The 20901-nt window shown below is 40.3% G+C and overlaps 1 protein-coding gene across 4 annotated transcripts in view; it reads right to left on the reverse strand.

The window, feature by feature from the left end:
- TRIO (trio Rho guanine nucleotide exchange factor) overlaps positions 1-20901 on the reverse strand; it is a 254214-nt gene that overhangs the window by 174428 nt on the left and 58885 nt on the right. For all 4 annotated transcript variants that reach the window (XM_080381109.1, XM_080381107.1, XM_080381108.1 and 1 more), the window contains exon 2: positions 5817-5891. In XM_080381109.1, the coding sequence (XP_080237235.1) occupies positions 5817-5891 (75 nt within the window). The remainder of the gene's footprint in view (positions 1-5816; positions 5892-20901) is intronic.

Raw genomic sequence — 20901 nt, forward strand, 5'->3', positions numbered from 1 at the left:
ACCTAAACTTGAACGGAAATGCATGTTCTTATCTTCCATGACCCTCTTAAGTGGGACATGAGATTAAAACCAACTAAGTTGCCTCTCCCCGTTAGAATGAGACAAGTCTGACCTTGACCACATTGACCCACTTGCCAAGAAAAGAGCTTTGAGGATTTTTACATAGCAAGTGACAGGTTAAAAGCTAGACAGAAGACACAAAAGAGAGGAAAGATAAACGACCAAGAATCTAACAGCCCAGGCCTCCCCTCACCTCCAGAGCAATTGCTGGCCTCCAAAGCTACCAAATTTAGCCGAAAGCCTGTCACAGTTCCTAACGCTCTCCTCAGGGCACTGCAGGCCATCAACTGCAGGCCTCAAAAACTTACATTTCAACTGGTAAACACTACTGACTCCAACCCCACAGAAAACGTGCTGGATTGCTCAGGGGGGGGGATTTTTCTTTAAAAAAGCAGCAGCTAGCAGCGAAGAACATGCACTGAATTGTCTTTATTACTCTCTAAACATTTTGAACAAACGCCTTGTTCCAGAAAGTCACCTCAGATCAGGCCTCTAGGCCTTTCCCACACAGTAACCCCTATCGTGACATGGCAAAGGAAAGAAATCCATGCTATGTAAGCCATTTTGGATGCCACTTCAGTTGGCTTCTAGCTCCACATACACCACAGAGAAAACCCATTTTTTAAGTAAGGTGCTTAAATTTCTGATAAGTCATATCCTGATTTTTTTATATGTTGAGACAAAAATCTGTCATGCAAATTTCAGGTGTAGATGAGTAATGAAGATATTAATACAGCCTGGATTTTTGGTGAAAAGAATTTCACTATCCAGTCTTAAAACCAGGCCCCAAAATTGCAAATATTAAGCAAAAACGTCCCCAAGACTCAGTTTTTTTTCATCAGCTATATTGAAAGCTTTCTTAGGCCTTTTTCAATAAATAACTCATTTCCTTTGTTCCTGATGCTCCTGTGTGATACACAAGCAGGAATGTTAAAAGAAACAATGTATGAGGCATCAGGTGGGAATTTCCTGCCTCACAATACTGTTTAACCAACTCAACCCCTTATTTGTCTTGGTTCAAGAAAAACATATTAAGCTACTACTTTCATGGGTGAGACTTCCATTTTTACCCCTTTCCTTTTATATAAAACCCCCAGAGTACTGAGAAATTCTCTGTTTATGCCAAGATGTGTCATATGAGTAGCTGATCAACTCACGAGTCACCCAACATGAATCACTTCTGTCTAGTGCACATCAATAACAGCAGTCTTGTTGATGGTCTCCAAATGGCACGGAAATCAACAGGCTGAGTAGTTCAGGTTTTTTTTTCAAGAAATGCCTTTTTACCTGGTTTCGAAGTACTTGGGTAAAGCTAAACAGTGGGGTTTTGTGGCATGTTTGAAACGCAGGACATTATCAAGTGCTGTTTCCTCATATGAAGCCAAGATAACTGCACCTTCTAGGAGAACGCTCTCCTGGTGTAAGTATGTGTAGGGATGTTAGAGTATCGGTACTTCAACAGACTTCAATTTAAACTTAGCAAAACAATTGCATCCAAGACTCCATTTCTGCTTCATGGTTGCAGCTCTAGGAGGCTTTTCTATTTTAGGTGGTAAGATACCCAATACTCAAGCAGATTATTTCCCAGTTCAGTGAAAATCAGTCCAAGGAAGCTTCTCCTCTTCCTCCTGCACCCACTCCCCACCCCCCCCCCCTTTTTTTTTATTGTTGTTGGCAATTTTAGAAAAACAACACAAGATTCACAGGGGAGCTGTACCCAAGCATTTGCATTCTACACACCAAGTTAATTTTGTTGCTTTGACCAATACAAGATAAAGCAGTCCAGTCTGTCAAACTGGTTTCATGAAGGACAAGTATTTCCAACACAGAATTTATTCCAGAATCAGTATGTACAGATACCAGAATTCAAGCTAGCTTGTTGAGCTTTGGGACTTTGCAGTTACCAACCTACATACAGCAAGATGTACTTCACAATACTTCACAGAAGTATTTGTTCTTCTGTACTTCACTGCCTCCTGCCCTAGCAAGAATATGCCTGCCTCAAGACATTTCAGAACTGAATTCTCAGAGACTACATCTTTCCTTCTCACTCCAGCTGCCATCCAATCATTAATTTTACCTTTCTTTAACAGTTTGAGCATCACAGCTACGCTAACAAATTTTAAGATATGCAAGGAACACACAGATTTTAAACAATTCCATATGATTTATCTGCTCCACAGTCCTCATTTGCACAAAATCTATTATTTTTTTAAAATTATCCTGGCTGGTTCTGCACATGACAGAGGCAAGGAGAAAGAATTCTCTTTCACCTAAATACATCTTCAGATATGCTAAATTATGAAAAATCCACTCATTTTTTTCACTTAAACAGCCCCTTCCCCCCCATCATTAACAGCTCAATAAAGGGGACTAAACTGGATTGTGAAGATGGAGGAGAAAGCAAAAGTGAATCACATCAGATCCACTGTGATTTCTGGCAGAGGGAAAGCAACTACTGAAAGAGTTTTTTCCGAAGTGATGAAGCACTCAGTGCAAAGAAACAGAAGTTACGATGACTAGATCCATTAAATAACTATATCCACTGGAAACCCAATGAAAGGAATAGATGAAAAGCAATGACTGAAACAAAGCAATATAGAATTACAGGCTAACACAGACCAAAGAGGTACCTGTTGGAGAAAATGGAAACTCATATATACAGTTTAACCATAACATAGTACACTTGGAGTAAAAGTGGTGCCTCTGTGGGAGACATCGGTTACCAAGAGCTTTAACTTGATTAAAAATACAGTATTTCCGACTGGATCAAAACGGATCCCAAGAATGGCTTAGGAGACACCTATGGTGGAAACAGTCATTGCTCCTTGTCTTCTTGATGTAGCTCCTTGTGTAAAGGGAGCGCCTCCATCCTCCTTATAGCTGCCCTTTAAGTACTAGAATACTGTGATAAGGTACTCCCTTGAGCTTTCTCTTCTCCAGGAAGAAAAGACCTCCTTCAGCCTTTCCTCATCGGGCAGGTTCTTCAGCCCTTTGACCATCTTGGTGGCCCCTCCTGTGGACCCACTTCCAGTCTGCTTGCATTTTTCTTTAATTGCAGGGACCAGAACTGGACACAGTACTCCAGGTGCAGCCTGAAAAGCACCGAGTCGATCAGGATGATCACATCTCCATCTCTGCTAGTAATGCCCCTGTGGATGCAGCCCAGGATCTGATTTGCCTTTGTTGCTGCAGCAGCACACCGCTGACTTATGTTGAGCTTTTTGTGCACGAGGACCCCCAGGCCCCTTTCAGCAAGGCAGCTCCTCAGCCACACAGACCCTAGGCTATACTGGGCCCCTTGGTTATTCTGACCCAGGTGGAGGACTCTGCACTTGTCTCTGTCAAACTTCATACTGTTTTTGCTAGCCCACTCTTCCAGCCTGTCCAGATCTCTCCACAAGATGGCTCACCCTTTTATGTCCATCTCATAATAACATGGTCTCAAGAACTGCTTAAGTCAGCATTGTGGAAAAATCAGTGTCTTCAGCATTCTAAGAACACAAAGATGAATATACTGCATTACAGCCCATACTTACTCATTTAGTTTGGAGATGAAAGGTCTCAGCACAGAAAAGCAGAGAAAAGACTGGGGAAGTAAACTGAGGATCTCAAACCCTGCACTTTTTTTTTTTTAGACTGTTACTTGTGTAACCTTCCTGCTCTATAACAAAGAACCACCTCTTAGCACTGTTGACTATCATACTTGATTTTTACTTAAGAAGGTATCTGACAATCAACAGTGAACCTGTTCCAGCAACTCCACCAGAACTCCAACAGAAATGAGAGAACAAAGTAGAAAAATTATAATTATACTTGTGGATGCCTTAGGCTTAGTAGGACCATTACGAGTTTTTAGTAGAGATGACTGAGAGGTATCTTTAGATAGAGTTTTAGTAGAGATATCCCAACTAAATTTGTCCTACTTCTACAGACCTTAACAAGTTATAGTACTTACAAATATTAAAAGTACTTGAGCAAAAGTTGTACTTTTGAAGAAAAAAAAAAAGTACATTGAAAGTCTCAATAAATCAGTAATCCAACAGTCTGCCTTACTTTTGTGTTCTCAGGTATAAAGCTTGACAGTTCTAGTTCCACAACGGTTAAGGCCTAGCAGTGGTGGTAGTTTTGTGAGGGTTTTTTTTGTTTGTTTTGTTTTGTGTGGTTGTTTGGGTTTTTGTAAATCACTTGCACTACTAATGTATCTAATTTCATTTGAGTTCCATTTGCAATGGAAATGTGAAACTACCGACTTCGGCAGATCAGTTCTGGCCAGTCTTGCTGCCCACAGCTATCTGCTCCACTCTTCTGTCAGAAGATGCTACCTTCACACTGGAAAGCTGGCAACCACTTCTGCCTGCCTGCACCTCATCTGCTCTGGTTCATAAGCCATCACCTCCCCTTAAATTTATCTTCAGCTTTCACTTGGCCCACTTCACTTTCACCAAATTAATGCCTTTTGAGAATGCCATATGCTTTACATATTAACATTAGAGAATACCTATCATCTTTCAGATCCCTTCTAAGGGGTCTAAATTAAGTTCTGGACAACTGGAAATTCAGAGGTTTTGGAATGGAAACTGACTAAATTTTCATGAAATGCCACAAAGGAAGGTCCAAAAAAGAGTAACAAGGGATTAAAATACTGTGCTTAACCCCCTTTTCTCCTCCTCTTTCCCTCTGAAAATAGTTTTCAGCAAGCCTTCATCAGCACTACAGTTCATAAGCAGAAGAACGGGAGTTCCCACACTATCAGGGCAATTAGCTCTGGGAAGTCTGTTATATCATTTATTACAGTAGCTATTACCTTTTAAAGAAACCATCTTTTTTGCTTTACACCTCTACCTGATTCAGCAGAGTGGAGAGGATGAAGTACTGTAAACTACACACTATTTGCAAGCATCAGCATCCGTGCACAGCAAATCTCTAGAGTGCAGTTTCAGGGAACATTTTGTATGTTTTAATATTTACAGATAAGAGCTTTATTTTTGGTGTTTGAGACAAATTATTTACCAAAAAAAACCCCAACCCTTTCAAGTACAAGACTGTCCTCCAAATCATTGGACACTAAAATAAGATTATGGCAAAGAGACTAATGTTTAATCCAAACAGATCTGGAAGTACTTACTTCAGAAAGTCACACCAAAATGCAGTTCACAAGAATAAGCACCTCAGCCACCATTCCATCAAGTTACTTACCAGGTTATAGAATATGTTATGCTAGTCATTCATCTAAACCCCACTCTTAAATCCTCTGCTACCCCTCGTTAAGTAATCAACCAACTTCAAGGTATACGGTGGAGACAGCTAAAATTAGGTGCGAACTCATTTCACCATGAATGGATATTAAGTGTGCTTCAAAAGATACGCACTGAAATTTCACCTCTGCAACAGAGCTGTTTCTCCAGTGCTTCAGATGGGCCAGTAACAAAGCCATCTCTTTAGAACTCTCCAGCAGAAGAACCAGAAATAAGAGAAGGAATAGGACTATGGATTGTTGTAAATAATGCTGTTGGATATGCAGGGGGGAGGGGACATGACCAGGATGACAACAAGCACCGTGTTCCACATTCACATATCTTCTTTATTACAGATCTTTTCACAATGCTTATGTTATGTTTGGGATATCCAGCTGGAATAGGTGCTACCCTAGATTTCCGTGACTTTTGTAATGATATTCTAAGTATTTAAAATACTACTTCACATGTAACTAACACCACAGTTACACATTCCACAACAGAAGAAAATAACCGTACCTGAAAGGTATGCAACTTTTTCCTTTAAAATTGGCAATACTTCCATAGCCTTCATTTCATCATTTTTGCGAAACCCTAAAAGAAGGAAAAGACAAGATAATTAGTCCAAAATTCAGACAAGCTCAGCTTCTACATTTAATGAATGTAATTATATATAAACATTTACCTTCGGAATACAATCCAAAAGTTACGATGACAGGAATTAAGGTAATTTTATAGTAAAAGGTTGCAAAAATTAAACTAAACTTTTAACATGTATTAATTAACCAGTCATCGCTTTGACTAGCTTAATACAAATAGCGTAGTCTGTTGGCAAGCCTCAGTAGAAAACAGGATACTGGAAGCACCCTTTTTCATCGGTAAATAAAAACTATCAATTAGAGCCTGTTGCTTTTTGGCATTCCAAATGCCAATTTCACCTTTTGTTCCAGTAGAAAGAAGTAGTATCAAGCTAATAAGAGTAGGTACCTTTAGAACAATTACCAGTCAAAAAAACACCCCAACACAACTAAAAAACCCCAAGAAATTCCCAAATCCCAAAAAAACAACACACACAAAGACCCACCAAAAAAACCCAACACTATTTACATGCAACTTCCCTTACGTCACTTCTGAAAGAAGAACTGGGAGATAAACTCTCAACTTTGCCTCTTCTGCTGCCTAACAGGTGCGGTATTTTTTTTAGGAGAGCACGTTATCAACTCTATACACCCATGAAGTCTGAAATGGTCCCCAAGGTGAGTGATTATGGTCAATGTTATAAAGCAGCACATCACCAGCTTGTCCCCCCTCTCTACTCTCATTACATTTCTGGGGCCAGATTCTAAACTTCTCCCTTCTTTAGTAAGGGACATTTAGGAAGCATTTTTTTATTACCTTACATTCCATGTTGACTTGTAGAATACAGAACTGTTCATCTTATAAAAATTAGGTGGCTTTGTACCCACGTTTCAACTGTCTGTATGATCCTTCCCAGCCGCCTTGGATTCACGTGCTTTTTCAAAAATCTCATTTCTGAAGAAAGTACCTCTTCTGAGGAAGAGCTTCTCTAACACTGCAGAAGCCCAGAGGTGCTGTTAAGTAAGACAGCCCAAATAGCCTGCTACAACACAGTAGTTGTGTTCCTTAAAAGCAAGAGTGAGCTATTTAGAAGGTAAACTAAGCTTAATTATTTATAATTTTAGGGAAATCTTACAAGAGCAAGCTCTGGTGTACGTAGCAGTCTTTTCTAAAATACATTTTTGTTCCTCTGTGTGTAAGGGCCACAGCCCCTCTAGAGATGGCAGCAGAAGCTGTCATTGATGCTCAGGAGGGAGGCCACCATTTCTCTTCCTCCTCAAAAACATCCAAATGTTCCATATCCTTTGGTGTCAGGCTCTGCGCTTTAACAAAAGAACTGCGCACTTTAGAGCTAAAACTTGAAGGTACCTTACTGGTGTCATCAAGCAACACAAGATTTGTAAATAAGGGCATCATATATGTAAATTACATCGCAAGTTTTCTATTCTAGCCAGCAATACCGAGACTCCTGTGCCACTAGAGTATCTAGTTATGTGCAGTGCACTAGGCTTCAAAACAGCCCCAGGACACACCAAACAGAACACCCAAAGGACAAAGATGGCCAGGTGTTTACATGTTATGAGCTATGAGGAAGGAGTAAACTGAGTGACACTGTTTAGTCTGAAGAACTGAGGGGAGACATGGTAGCAGTCCTCAAAACAAAGGCTAGTGATGGCAAAAGTAAATTAGTAAATTGGCCGGAATTACAGCGAGAGGTTTGCTTTAAATGGAAGGAAGTTTTGTAAAGGAAAGAACTGTGCAGCAGCACACGGGACTGCCTGTGGAAAACCATGGAATATCCATGATTGGGGATTTTTAAAAAATGCATTTAGACAAATGTCTGTCAGCAATGGGTCCCTCCAGTTCACTCTAACTGTTCAACCCAGGCATTGTCTCAGTACTCCAGATTAGAAACAAAAGAAAGCTAAACACATCCTCTTCCAGCCATTGGCTAGTTCCTTGTTTTTCTGTGAACACCACAAACCAAAAACAAATCCAAAATTCAATACACATTCTCAGAAAAGCTAGACCAGGAAAACTGGTTCCTTGGGTAAGCATGCTGCATGGAGGGTTTCTACATCATGGACAGTATTTTGCAATTACAGAGCAACTCCAGACCAACAAAACAGCAGAGGAACACAGTTATTTCTTTCTCAGAAGTCTAAGGAGTCTAAGACAGCTCCAAAGGAACCTCTTGTATTATTCCCTCCTCCAGAATACTGGCTATGGGTTATCAACCTTCTCCTTAAACTGCCCACAGTTTTGTTCCTACTAAGCTTTCATTCAGTATGGACTAAAGCTTTAAACATGGCTTCAAGAAAAACTTTGGGCTTAAATAACTCATCTAAAAAGACAGCAGATACCTTTACCACCTTGAAATATTTGGACTTCAGTTGACTACTAAGGCATACAGGCACACTTCCAGAATTATTATTTTTTTTTTAAACATGCTTTCAGCTACCCACCATAAGATTTAACACTGATTTAGCATGCTCAGCTTTCCCATCAGCAATGGTGATTCCTTTTCTTTACAGTAAATTTAGAGGTAGAAAACTCTTTCTCCTCGCCTAAAAAGCATGCAGAAACTAGTGCTGTACTTTGCTGCCTATCTTAGCTCAAAATTACCCAAGACACTGATGTTACCACAACTTGCTTGCTCAGATTTCTAAGCTCTTAAACTACTTCACCTCATAAGATGCGCAGTAGCTGCACATTTTACTTCGCCTGTGGCATGTAAGACGTGAGAAACACTTAGCTAACATTTCTTTGACTATTAAGGGGCTGCTCAAGGTAAACACCCTAGCAAATACGTTAGTACTTGGCTCATGCTCTGGATCTGCATATCCTTAAGGCTGACTGCCTTGGATTATCATACTCCTGCTGCTCTGAACAGCCTATTTTTATTCCAGTTCTGCAGTGTTAAAGCTTAACTGAAAAGACTGCGGGGATTACAATTGACGAAAGAATGCTGGGGAGCAAAGAGGGTGAATACAGCCAGGAAGTATCATATTTTTTATCTCCAACAGAGCAATAATAAAACAAAAAACCAGCAAAAATAAACAGGTCTTAAGGGCTCGGGGTGGGTCCTCCACCCCCCCCCCCCTTTTTAAAGCCTCTACGCCACAAAGCATTGGCGATTATGAGGATTTAATTTAAAAAAAAAAAAAATTAAAAGGCATTTACCGCACTCCAATGAAATGCTATAAATCTCTGCACCAATCTCTCCCTACACAGCTCAGCAACCTCCGCGCCAGCCGGCTGCATCACATGTTCCTGGAGGTGATGTCATCCCTCCCGGCCGGCCGGCTGCAGCTCCCGCTGCCGTGGTGCAGTGCCCGCAGCCCCGTCAGCCGCCCGCAGCCCACCGCAGCGGCCACGGAGCGAGCGGCCGTGTGGCCAGCAGGCCCGCTGCCGGCGTGGCGAGCTCAATGGCAGAGCTCAATGCGCAGAGCAGCTAGGCAAGCGTGACAAATTCGAACGGGGTTTCATTCCCACAGCACACGCTTCTCTTTTGAAAAGCATGTTGTATATGCACATACGGCACATACTTACGCTGTTAACTTTCACTATTCCAGTTCACCTAATACAGTATTTTTTAATTTAAAATGGGGGGGGGTAACAATAAACCCTACGCTAGTATCTTTTAAAGACAATTTTAGGCTGAAACAGGAAAGCCACCCTTGATATTTTCAATACCTATTAAAGAAATACTCATTTTACCGTTTCAGTTTTAATAGGTAGCACATGCCCTTCTGTTGTCTCATATATCATACAGACACTTTTCCCTAACTACCAGTCAAGAAGGAAAAAACTCAAATTATGCTAGTTAATATTCAACTTCAGTAGATTAAGTAACACACAACTTAGTCTATTCTATTACCCCCCATTAAGCTTTCAGAATTACACAATCCTGAGTTATATCCAGCCTTCTACTAGAACAGAGCCTGTTATTACAGAGCAGTCGTTGAAATATTATATCACACAAGTAAGGATCTTTAAAACATGCAAACAAGAAAGGAGCAAAAGGAAGTCACCTACGCTTTCTATACTGAAGTATACACTGGAAAACAAAGAAGTCTTTCCCATAAACACACCATCTCCTCTTCGCCCTCACAGCTCTCAAGCCAAGAAGACACCATCATGCAGCCACATTTAACAAACGAAATGGTCTGTACTAACCCCTCTTCTCATCCTGTATGAAGCTAAGATATTTTGCTGCAATATATTAATTTATCCAAGTTCAAAGACCCATGAAAAGATAGCATTTCTGGGTAGAGGTATCACCCCTAGGACATTTCTGAGAGCCCTTTACCGAAATGTCCAGGACAGCCCCCCCTCACTTGGGGTGCAAGCGTTCCCAAATCCCATGGCACATATCTGGCTGCAGAGCTGCACGTCCACCTGCCCTGGAGACCAGAGAGTAAGCCAGGATAAAGGAGCCACCTTTGCCTGCGAATTAGCATTTCTGTAACACTGCTGCTCCCCTGGGTACCCAGCTTGCTGAAACTTCTCATGGGCACAGAAATACGGTGACCAACTCACCTTTAGAGCAGTAAGAGACACTGGGTACCCTGTGCGGTAGCTTATCCATCCAAGACAAATGCTGTACTAGTCTAAGGCTGAATGAAGTGTCCTTCAGACACAGGAAACAAGGTAACTGTTAATCATCTTGCATTGCAGTGATCAGTAACTAGCCAGCCACACAAAGGGAGCAGATAAAATTGCCTTAAACACATGCTTTAAGCTAACAATTTCATTACAGAACTGCAATACCAAACAACATTTTTTTGGAAACGGCTTCCCTAAAGATGCATTGCTGCCCCAGGAACACCGAAGTCTTCATTACTTTGAAGGTGTATCTTCGGTGGCATGCATCATTCAGTTATAGTGACAAACAAATTACAGAAACATAAATTAAGACAGCAAAGAGAGTTGAAAACTGAGGCTACAAGCAGCACCTCTTTGCTAAGAGGCTGATGAAACCCTCATCCATTGCTGTCACACACAACTGACTTGAAACTTTTCTGAAATGTTGCTAGAAAAAGCACAAACAAAAAAAGGGAAATGCTCTCAACTTGAAACTCCCGCCTTTAAGAACACAACTGCTTTTCACCTTGCAACATGAAAAGACAACCTTTTCACAGGCTCACACAAAAAAAGCCAGACTCAATCCAGAATACATCAATGGTTTAGGCTCTCTTCGGACTTCAGAAGAACGACTCCGTGTGTTGTGCCAACAGTAAGCAAGTGCCTTATCGGCCAGGCTGCTCCTTCCAGCACCAGCCTTCTAAATCCCCACCTCTTCTTCTTTGAGAGAAATTCCATCCTCAACCACAGAAAACTTCCTCAGTGAGTTATTTTCCAGCAGAGTACTCTCTTCATTTCAAAGGACCTGCTCTGATAGGCTTCCGCTCAAAAATCCACACACTATGCTAAATTCTATACAAAGGAAAAAAAAACCAAACACATAGAAGCTGCGATAGAGGCACTCAGAACTGCTACATTAATGCCACAGTTCAGTAATCAGGGTGTTAGATAATAATCAGACTGATTTAGGTTAGTCTTAAGTGGAAAGAAATATTTGCTAGAAGATGAGAGACAAAACAACTTCCATGGGTGGGGAAGAGACCATTTCCTACCCATGCAGCAACTTCCTCCACCCAGGTAAGACAGCAGGAATCATAATCCATTCTGGACAACTCCTTGCATCCACTGGTCCCTTTGTGTTGATTGAGCTTCACCCTGGAACACAAAATCTCAAAACTGTAGCTAATAAACACTCAAGCAAAAAGAATCCAAGATGGTGCTGTCTTCAGCACTTCCTCTATTTCACAGCATGAATGGTATCAACTACAACTCCGAAATCTGAGATACTCCTCCCCTTTAATTGTAAAGGCGTCCTAGCTGCATTTCAAGAAAACATGCCTTCTAATTAAGTAAAAAGGCAAAAACCAAATAAAGAAATAAAGAAGCTCAAATATAATAAAATTAGTGCATTATTAGATCAGTTAAGGTTTCATTATCTGCCCTTTTTCCTCCTCCATATCACAAGACTACGACATTGATTTTAAATCCTGGAAATCCATAGGTTTATTCAATTTTGTTTATCAGTTAACAACTGCATATGATAAACCCCAGCTGCAAGTACTTTATACACTACCTCCCATGTTTTTCAAATGTCCAGAAAAAGAAAGAGAGCACAAAGCAGGTTCCTGTTCTCCTGTTTAGAGGTTTTATTCCCATTTAGAGGTTTCTAAAAGAGGACAGTGAGCTAACTTCTAAAAATGGTATTATTGCATGAAAAATAATTTTAAACAAAATATGTGGAGATTCACAAGAAGCCGTTATGAAGCCTTTCACATCCTTACTTTGAAGTTAGTACATAGAAACCAGTACAGATTAAGTCAGTAGAACCACTTGATTCTTTCCTTCAATCAGATTTGGAAAAAAATGATTGCTGAACTCAACATGTTTTTGGGCTTACAAATGAAATCAGGGTACTGCAGGTGAGAAAGAAACCTGAACTTTCACAAAGGAGAAAAATGCAAAAAACATCACTAATTGTGAATATAACCCAAAGGGTTGGCAAAGGGAAGCAAAAGGTAACTACAGTTAAAGCACATGTATCAGATTACTGATAGCTTTTCTTGATTTTAACTCAAGTATTTTAAGTGCCAATTTCAATTTTATGGTAGGCTTAACTATAAATTCATACTTTTGTATGCAAGTAAAGGATTCATAGAGCAATCAGAGCTGTCAATTCACCAACTGTACTGTTATCGCTTCCCGTTATAGACATTGCCTATATTCAGTGCTGCTCAGCAATCTCACACCATCTTTCACATTGCAACAAAGCAAGAGAATTCAGGGAAATTATGGCAAAGACTGCAATTCTGTTCTCTTCTCTGAAGCTCTGTGAGCTTGCAGATGACCAGTTTCAAAAGGTATAATAGCAATTCAGCTCAGGAACACTAACTTTTAAATATGCCTGTCATGACATATTTAAGACTATACATCTTTCTTTTTAGGAGCAAATGAAGAACTAGCAGCAGTTGTTTTAAATGAATGACACACAGATCACTGGGCAACATTCGTAACCACGGCATTAATCATTTATTTGTTCACTTTTCTTGGTCTAGACTAAAGCCTCCATCCAGGTGACTCCAACAAGGACGCAGCTTAGAGGCATATAACAGAGGGGCGTGATTTCAGTGTTGTTCCAGCAGCCTAGTCACGAGCTTAAGCAAAGTACTGTCGTAGCTAACAGGTTTTCATTCAACATTAAGAACCTAGTCCTGAATTTAAAGCAATTCCAGGAGTATGACATGAGTACGCTTCAATTCTGATCAGGCTCAAGATCCACTCATCAGGCAACACTGCACCCTCAAACCCTCACTTCAAATCACGAGAGCTCACAGAAATGTCCCTCCTCGTCCCGTTTTGCACCCTGTGCACTCTCCCTAGGTGCTGCAGGGGAATTGCACCACAGTACTGAGCTGGTATGCCGTTCTACTACATGACAACTGAGAGCTCACAGAAGCCGACCACTTCGAAATTGCCTTGAAGTAAGAAAATGAGATTCATTAGAAGGTTACCAGCTCTTTCAGCCACTTTCAGGTTTTGGCATTTTTACCAAGTGTAAGAGGCAAAATTTACCATTTTTAACAGCTCTGTAGTTTGCCCTAACACCAGTACACACCTCTCCTGACTGTAAATTATGGGAGGGCCACAACGTCATCCAGAGGGATGTGGGACAAGAAAAGGCTACTGGTGTGGTTGACAGCAAATACTCAAGTAAGATCAAATTCACTGAGCGAGCAACCTTTTCTTGGAAGCAAGAAATTAATCTATTCCTAACTTAAGAAAGAGCAATTACTGGGAAACTAACTACCAAAGGCGTGCTGCAAAACTTTTTGAGGAGCTGCCTTAAGAATGTAAGTTGAAGAAAATTCCAAATACTAAATCACTCTGTTAAAAATCTGCAATTGCCTTTTAAGTGGGTAACAGAAACCTTAGAGTTATCTGTATTTTGTCGTAAGGTCCTTTTCATCCCTAATTACCCTTTTATCCTATGAAATGTGCAAGCCAGAAGTACAAATGACCATTTCTCAACCAAAACTTAAGATGAGACAGTAAAAATCTGACTAGTTTCCCCCCTTTGAAGTGAGGGGAACTGTGTTCTTAAATTTATCTATCCATTCAGGATGTTCAACCTGTTCCTAATGTCCTACCAACATTGTTGGGAGTGAGTTTGTTTTGGTGGGAACCACTCATCCACCTCTAAGCGCTGCAATAGTCCGCTGCCCCGCTGAGGTGGCAAACCTTTTTGTAGTGGTGTTCAAATACAGCAGCAGCAGCACACTGCTCACTGCTGTTCCCCTTATTGTTTTGTTGTTTGCTGCTACAGACACTCATGGCTTAAGGGGTCTACACTCTCAGGGCTACCAGGAGGGTACCCAGTCTCCGATAAAAGACTGGTTTAACATGCAGTTGTTTTAATCACAAGGTCTCTAAACAATTTTACTTATTTTTCTGCTTAAAACACAGAACAAGTGAAAGGCAGTAGCTTCTAAAATCTGTGCAGCAACAGCTGGAACATAACATTTTAGATCATGTCCTTTGGCTCCTGTTCCCAACCACCATCTGGAGAAATCTCTTTCCGCACTGAAATTGATGAAAACTACAGCAAGGGCAGTAAAAATAAGCAGGTTAAAACAGATTGAAAATTGTCCTGCATTGTTCTATCCTGAGCAACAATAGGAAGAACTATTTCCATCAGCCCTGAAAATCAATCAAAAAACACCAAAAACCAGACTGCATATTCTTCAGAAGAAACACATTTTTATAGCACAAGGTATTGCTTTTGGGCTTCCTACGATGCATAGGCTCCAAGATCAGACATTTACTGGGTTTTCTGGGGGGTTTTTCCCCCCCTTCTCTCCGTTCCCCTCCCCCTTCTTTTTTTAATATGCACACATTTTCACAACACTTTCATCACCTTATGGAGATCCATATGCAAAAATTAGACTACGTTACATTCATACTTGGAGACATTAGTAATTAAACAACTGGTTTTTGTTTAATATTTCTTCCTCCCCTCCGTTCCTTTTTTTGCACGACATTTGATATTCCTTCTGTGGCAAAACCAGCAGTTTGCAACAAGATGTATGTCAAAACTGGATTAGCGCACAGTACTCATTCCTTCAAATTCCCATTTTATTAGTTTGCAGCTATAAGAAGCTCGAGCTGTAAGAGCACTGAGACACGGGAAATGTAGGATGAATCTGAGCTTCTCTGCTACATTACAGTGCACATGCAAAAGATCAAGTGTGGAGGAAGGGGGAGGCACTTTTCTTCATCCTGCATCACAAAAACAGTCAAGTTCACATCAATTCAAACAACAGAGAAAAAGAATCATCTGCAACTTGTTTTATACAGCCCCTTAGCTTCAGATGTGTTAGAAGCATTTAGAGGGGGCCAAATAAAGTTTTACATTAGAGCTTCTCCCTGCTTTCCTTTTTTACCTTTTTACAGAGACTATTTTACGTGAAACACTGATTAACACGTGCTACTAGTTAGAATAAACCAATGCTTAAAAAAAAAAAAAAAAAAAAAAAAAAAGAATACTGATCAGGAATCCACAGGGGAATTAAAAGCTTGGGTATTTCACTTCTAATATGCAAGCGGTTGCTAACAGCAACCTGTCTCCCTCCCACCCTGCCTTTAAAAGGCAGAGAGCATGATTAGCATGAAATGCCAAAAGAGATGTCCAATACCCGTCTTGTTTGCTCGAGGATTACATTACAAATGATAGCTTGAATTACTCTGAGCAGGTGCATACGTATTCTTAACACACATGCCGCATTAATTAAAAAATACAGGTTTAAGACAATAGAAGGCAAATAGTGAACAAGCAAACACTCTACTGAGACAAAACGGAGCTGCGCACAGGCTCAGCGGAGCAAAGCGGTGGGGCACAGCCCGATCCGCATGCGAGCGGGTGACAGCATGGCTATGGCTCCCGCACGGCAGCCGCACTCCCAGCACCACACATTACATCACCAGCTTTGTGCAGGGCTGAGCCATCGCGCTGCCACCACTCGCTGCATCCCCGCATCCATCCCCCCAAACGTACGTAGGCAGAATACGAGTGATCTGAAGTCACGCACACCTTCCTCTTCCCCGCCCCTCCCCCCCCCCCCTCCCCCCCCGCCAAAAATCCTCCCCGTGTGATCCCTCTAGCAAATTTCATTAGGGGAAAAAAACAAAAAAAAAACCCCACAACCAAACCCCACCCTTACCACGTTTTGCTTTGCGAATAGATTTCACTGGAGAGTCAAAAGAAAGGGTGTTGTGGATTGTCGCGATTAAGAAGGGAAGGTTGCATTTTTCATTTATCAGATTTGTTCTAGCAGATCATTTCCATCAGATGACAAAGGCAAGCAGCCTGAATCTTATTAGAGCTACATTTATATAGCTACTGAAGTACACGAATTTAACCTACATCAAGGCTGGGTGTTCTCTGTGAACTGCACTTACTTAGCTCCTTCTACGTTACTGTAATGAGAACAATATTAACATTTTGCCTTCACTTTCATCCATTTCTGTAAATGGATACACATTACTATAAATGCCGCATGTGCGCTTCCACAACTCCAGTCAGAAGCATACTCCCAAACTCAGCATTCAAAACCAGGGAAGGATTTCTCACCGGCACACCTATCCTCAAGTCATGAGTAAATCAGCTTCAAACTCATCGTTATTAAAGATACGTAGCATATGCAATACCGAGACATCCAAGACAAAGCAAGCAGCTCTTAACACTATTTGAGACAGAAGCCTCTAGACATTATGTTCCAAAGGCATTCAGATATCCAGACATTTATTTCTATAGCTTTAATATTTGCACGCATATTCAAACAATTGTTATCTACTAAAATAGTGTCTGATTTCTTTGGGAACAAATCACCTGAAAGCAGGGGCACTGCATTATACTCACAAGTGTGCTAATGAAGATCTACTTCATCTTTTTTTAAAAAAATCACATACAAACCCCTGGTCATTTTACAGGCCAAACTAGACAAAAGTTATTTAAACTTGACTGCAACTTACCACTTCCTACTACTTGCCAGCACAACAAATCTAGTCTAACAAATACTTGTGAGCTCACACTATTTCATGTTTAAAGTTTTAACTACAAATTTGTGGACCCAATATGGGTGCACTCATTAAAACAAAGTGCAGACAGTTACTTTTCTGTTAGCACAGGCAGCAAGTATTCAACCCATCACCTTTATTCTTCAGCCCTCTGGAGGATGGAGAATACAAAGATGTTATGTGCCCAAACCATCCAGCCATCCACCTCTGTAACACTACCTGCAAAATACCACCACTGGCAGACGTTTTCCTTATTATTTTTATTTCAATAGAGGGCATTATCACATGGGCATGTTCTAGCACCTCTGATCCATGCCTTTAAAGAACATGCTCAGACTTACCAAGTGCTATGTAGTATAGTACACACACCATGTGATACCATCTGCAAATCAGGATAACGACAATGACTCAAGCACTGCAAGTTATAATATTTTAATTAAGTTCACAAAACTGACCTAATTTAAGCTCAATTAAAATGGGTTTGTTGGTATTCTACAACACTGACTCACTCTACACAAAATCCTAAATGTATATGATTTCCTGAAAAAGCTCTTTAAGACAACAATAGGAGCTAACATTTTAATTGCATTAAAAAGCAGCTATGTACTTTGGCAAGCATATGAATGCATTACTTCAGAAGTCTACAATGTATTTTAAAAGCACTAGGTAAGATTTTAACAATGCCTCTGCCTTCATGTCTTCGGTTCCAACATGATTAAAGACAAAGTTGTCTCTGAAGATTTTAAACTCTAAAAAAATTAGCAGTCCATAGGTGTACTGCTAAATGGCCTAGCAAGCTTAATTGGAAGTATTAACTTCTGTGGAGTAGAACAGTAACAAACCTGAAATTAGATTTTTCTTTAGCTGTTTTCATCTTTATTTCCTGCCGCCTAACTCTTACACCATCTCATCTGTTTAAAACACAAGTTTATGGCAGTAGTACAGCATGGCAACAGTTGATACATTATTTAGTTTGGCAAATATTTTTATTTTTACAGATTATTAAATAAGAAGCATTCTTTACTAAAGTGCTTTTGGTTTAGAGCCACTTTTGTTGTAGACAAGTCATGTGGCAGCATTCTTACTTGCTTTTGAGCTCCAATACCCTGACATCCCATTCAAATTTTAAACTCTCGTATCTACTATTATTTAAAAGAAAAACAAAAAAAACCCTGAGAAATTAAGTTGTGTCAGAGGTTTACTGAGTCTTTTTAGCCTGGCAGCTATTGAAAGCTTGAACATGAAGTAGTATCATGACCTTCTCCAGCACAAGGAATTTGGTTATTCCAAAGCATACAGACAGATAATGGATGTATTCTGGACTCAGCACAAGGCAAAGTGTTGAGTTCAGCGTTGCGTTACAGAGCATCCAGGTAGAAGAATGCAAGGCATGGACTCAAACCTCTCCCTAGACGACTTCCCCAAAAGTTTTAATAGCTGATACATCACAACAGCCTCCCTTCTTGCTTCCTTGACTAAGCATGAGTGTATACAACCAGCATCATCTAGTACATTTGATATACAAGAACATTCTTACCAAGTCCTTTATGCATAGTGTTTCCCTGATTTACTTAACCACTGCTACCACTGCAACAACCATGCTTGTGGCTAATGATAGGTCAGTTCATTGGTACTACTTGACTGCAAGAGTAACAGAAGTAGATGGAACATGTTACCTACTATCCATTTACTCTTCACAAGACCTATCAGGAGAACTAGTCCTCTTCAGAACTTACTTAACAGTAACTTCCGTGTACATACATCAGATTGAGACAGCTGGAGACCCTTTCCTCCAGCAGATGTGTTGACACTGTATACTTCTCTTCTCACGAGGATCAGACGCAAGACTTAGACCATTACCACATGCAACTCAACTGTATACAAATTAATCCCAGTTAGCTCAAACCAGTCTATTTCCAATGCCAACTTAGTCCTGAATTCTGTAACTGAGCACCAAACACAAACTCCATGGGTTGTAATTCTTTAAAGAAGGAGCTGTAAACAAGTTACCAGGATACATCTCTGTCAGAATGCTAATACTGTTAGCAGCAACAAAACTGCCCTGATTTCAATGCAGACTAAAAATTGTACAACCATCTGAACATCTGGGGAAAACAAATGTGAAGTACTTGAGACTCACTAAAAGTAAAATTTTCAACTAACAGGATTTATGCCTGAAATAACAACACACATGGTGATGGTAAGCATCCAAGTTACAGCACTACAACACAGCATCTCTACTTGCCTTCATGATAGATTTGTTATTAAGCAATTGTTTTATGAAGAATGTTAATATAAGAATCAAAATCACCAAAGCTAAGGTTTATTTGGATGTATGAGAAAATACCTTGAATGAGTCCAAAATGCTTCTCAGACAGGGCCAGTATCAGAGGCTTACGTTGCCTACCAAAGCAGCCTGTCACTAGCAGATGTGAGATAATCCCATCTTTACGCAAGGCCTGCTTTTGACCTCTTTGGGTAATTGATTGCCATTAGAATCACTTTTCAAATTACTATTCTTACATCCACATTTTTTGAACTGTCATTCTTCCAGCTCTTGGCTCAGTGACTTTCTACGGATATAAACTCCCTGACCTTATCAGATTTTTTTTGTTCTTTCAAATTTAGAGTACACTATTCCACATTAAAGATACTGGTATTTAAATATCTGATTTCTTGCAAAGACTTCCCATCGAATGTGACAGTCAAGTTTATTGTGATTTCCCTTGTTTCTGTTGAACAAAGCCTTGAAAAAGCTGGTGATTCTGACCAATAGCCCTCTATTGCTATGGACTATTTACTTTGTAACGTTCAAAAAACTAAATCACTTTTAAATTGCAATTATAGCAAGAAGGAATGGCTACAGAGCCTCTAGATAGGAAGTAAAACTTCCCCCTCCACTTGCATTTTACCAGCTCAGCCCAGTGTCGTTACTGTTTAGTCTATCTGCACCCACCAACTGATCACAACTGAATTGAAGGCTTAATTAATTCCAGGCATTATAACTCCTTCCATCAAACATATTAACACAATATGATACAGTTAAGGTAGGCAGGAAGTAACTACTGGCAGCTGGGGGACTAACCATAAAGTCCTAGAGTAAAGTTTTTGTAGTTATTTACAGTTTTCAAATAAGGAGATACTCCACTATTAAGCATAATCAAAGTGCTAACTCAGAAGTTCACTACAAAACTAAGATATTTTAATTTTCTGGTACGGACATCTGTACAAACAGTTATTGATAGCTCATTAAACGATTGCGGGGGCGTACATGTGTGCACACATGCACTGGCACAGCACAAAAGCCAAGGGACAGTTTCTGTCAAGTTCCATGCAACTGCATTATCAAGGGTGTAATTCAATGAATATTCCCTTTTGGCGGCAGTGCCAGCTTAAGCCAGAGTTTTATGATAATTACCAAAAGCAGGCTGGGGATTCTTAGTTTGATTAACCACCAACACATCAGTAGTCCAAACAGAGGCTCCCATGCATTAAATCTTGTTTATCAAATGTAGCTGTCCATTGACAAACTGATTAAAAATAAGAAAGGTGTACAAAGAGATATCTCCTTACTGAAATGGGCATGTCATCTGGGAGAAAGACATTTTGGGAAGTTTCGCTCTAAGGGAGGAGATTGATACACAGCAAAAAAAATCATTATAAATAGAATTCTCCCCCAACCTCAAAAAAGAAAGGCTATTAAAACCGCCATGCTCTCTATCAGGAAGACTGTCTTTACAAACACAACCCAGCACATGACGCTGGCAAGTATGCAGACATCCAAACACAAATTCAAAGCAGCACACACAGTTGAGCTAAAGACCAGGCAAAAAAAACCCAACCCTTTGTTCAAGCCAAGTGTGTACAG

Source organism: Falco punctatus (assembly GCF_963210335.1).
Source record: "Falco punctatus genome assembly, chromosome: 3".
Taxonomy (NCBI): Eukaryota; Metazoa; Chordata; class Aves; order Falconiformes; family Falconidae; genus Falco; species Falco punctatus.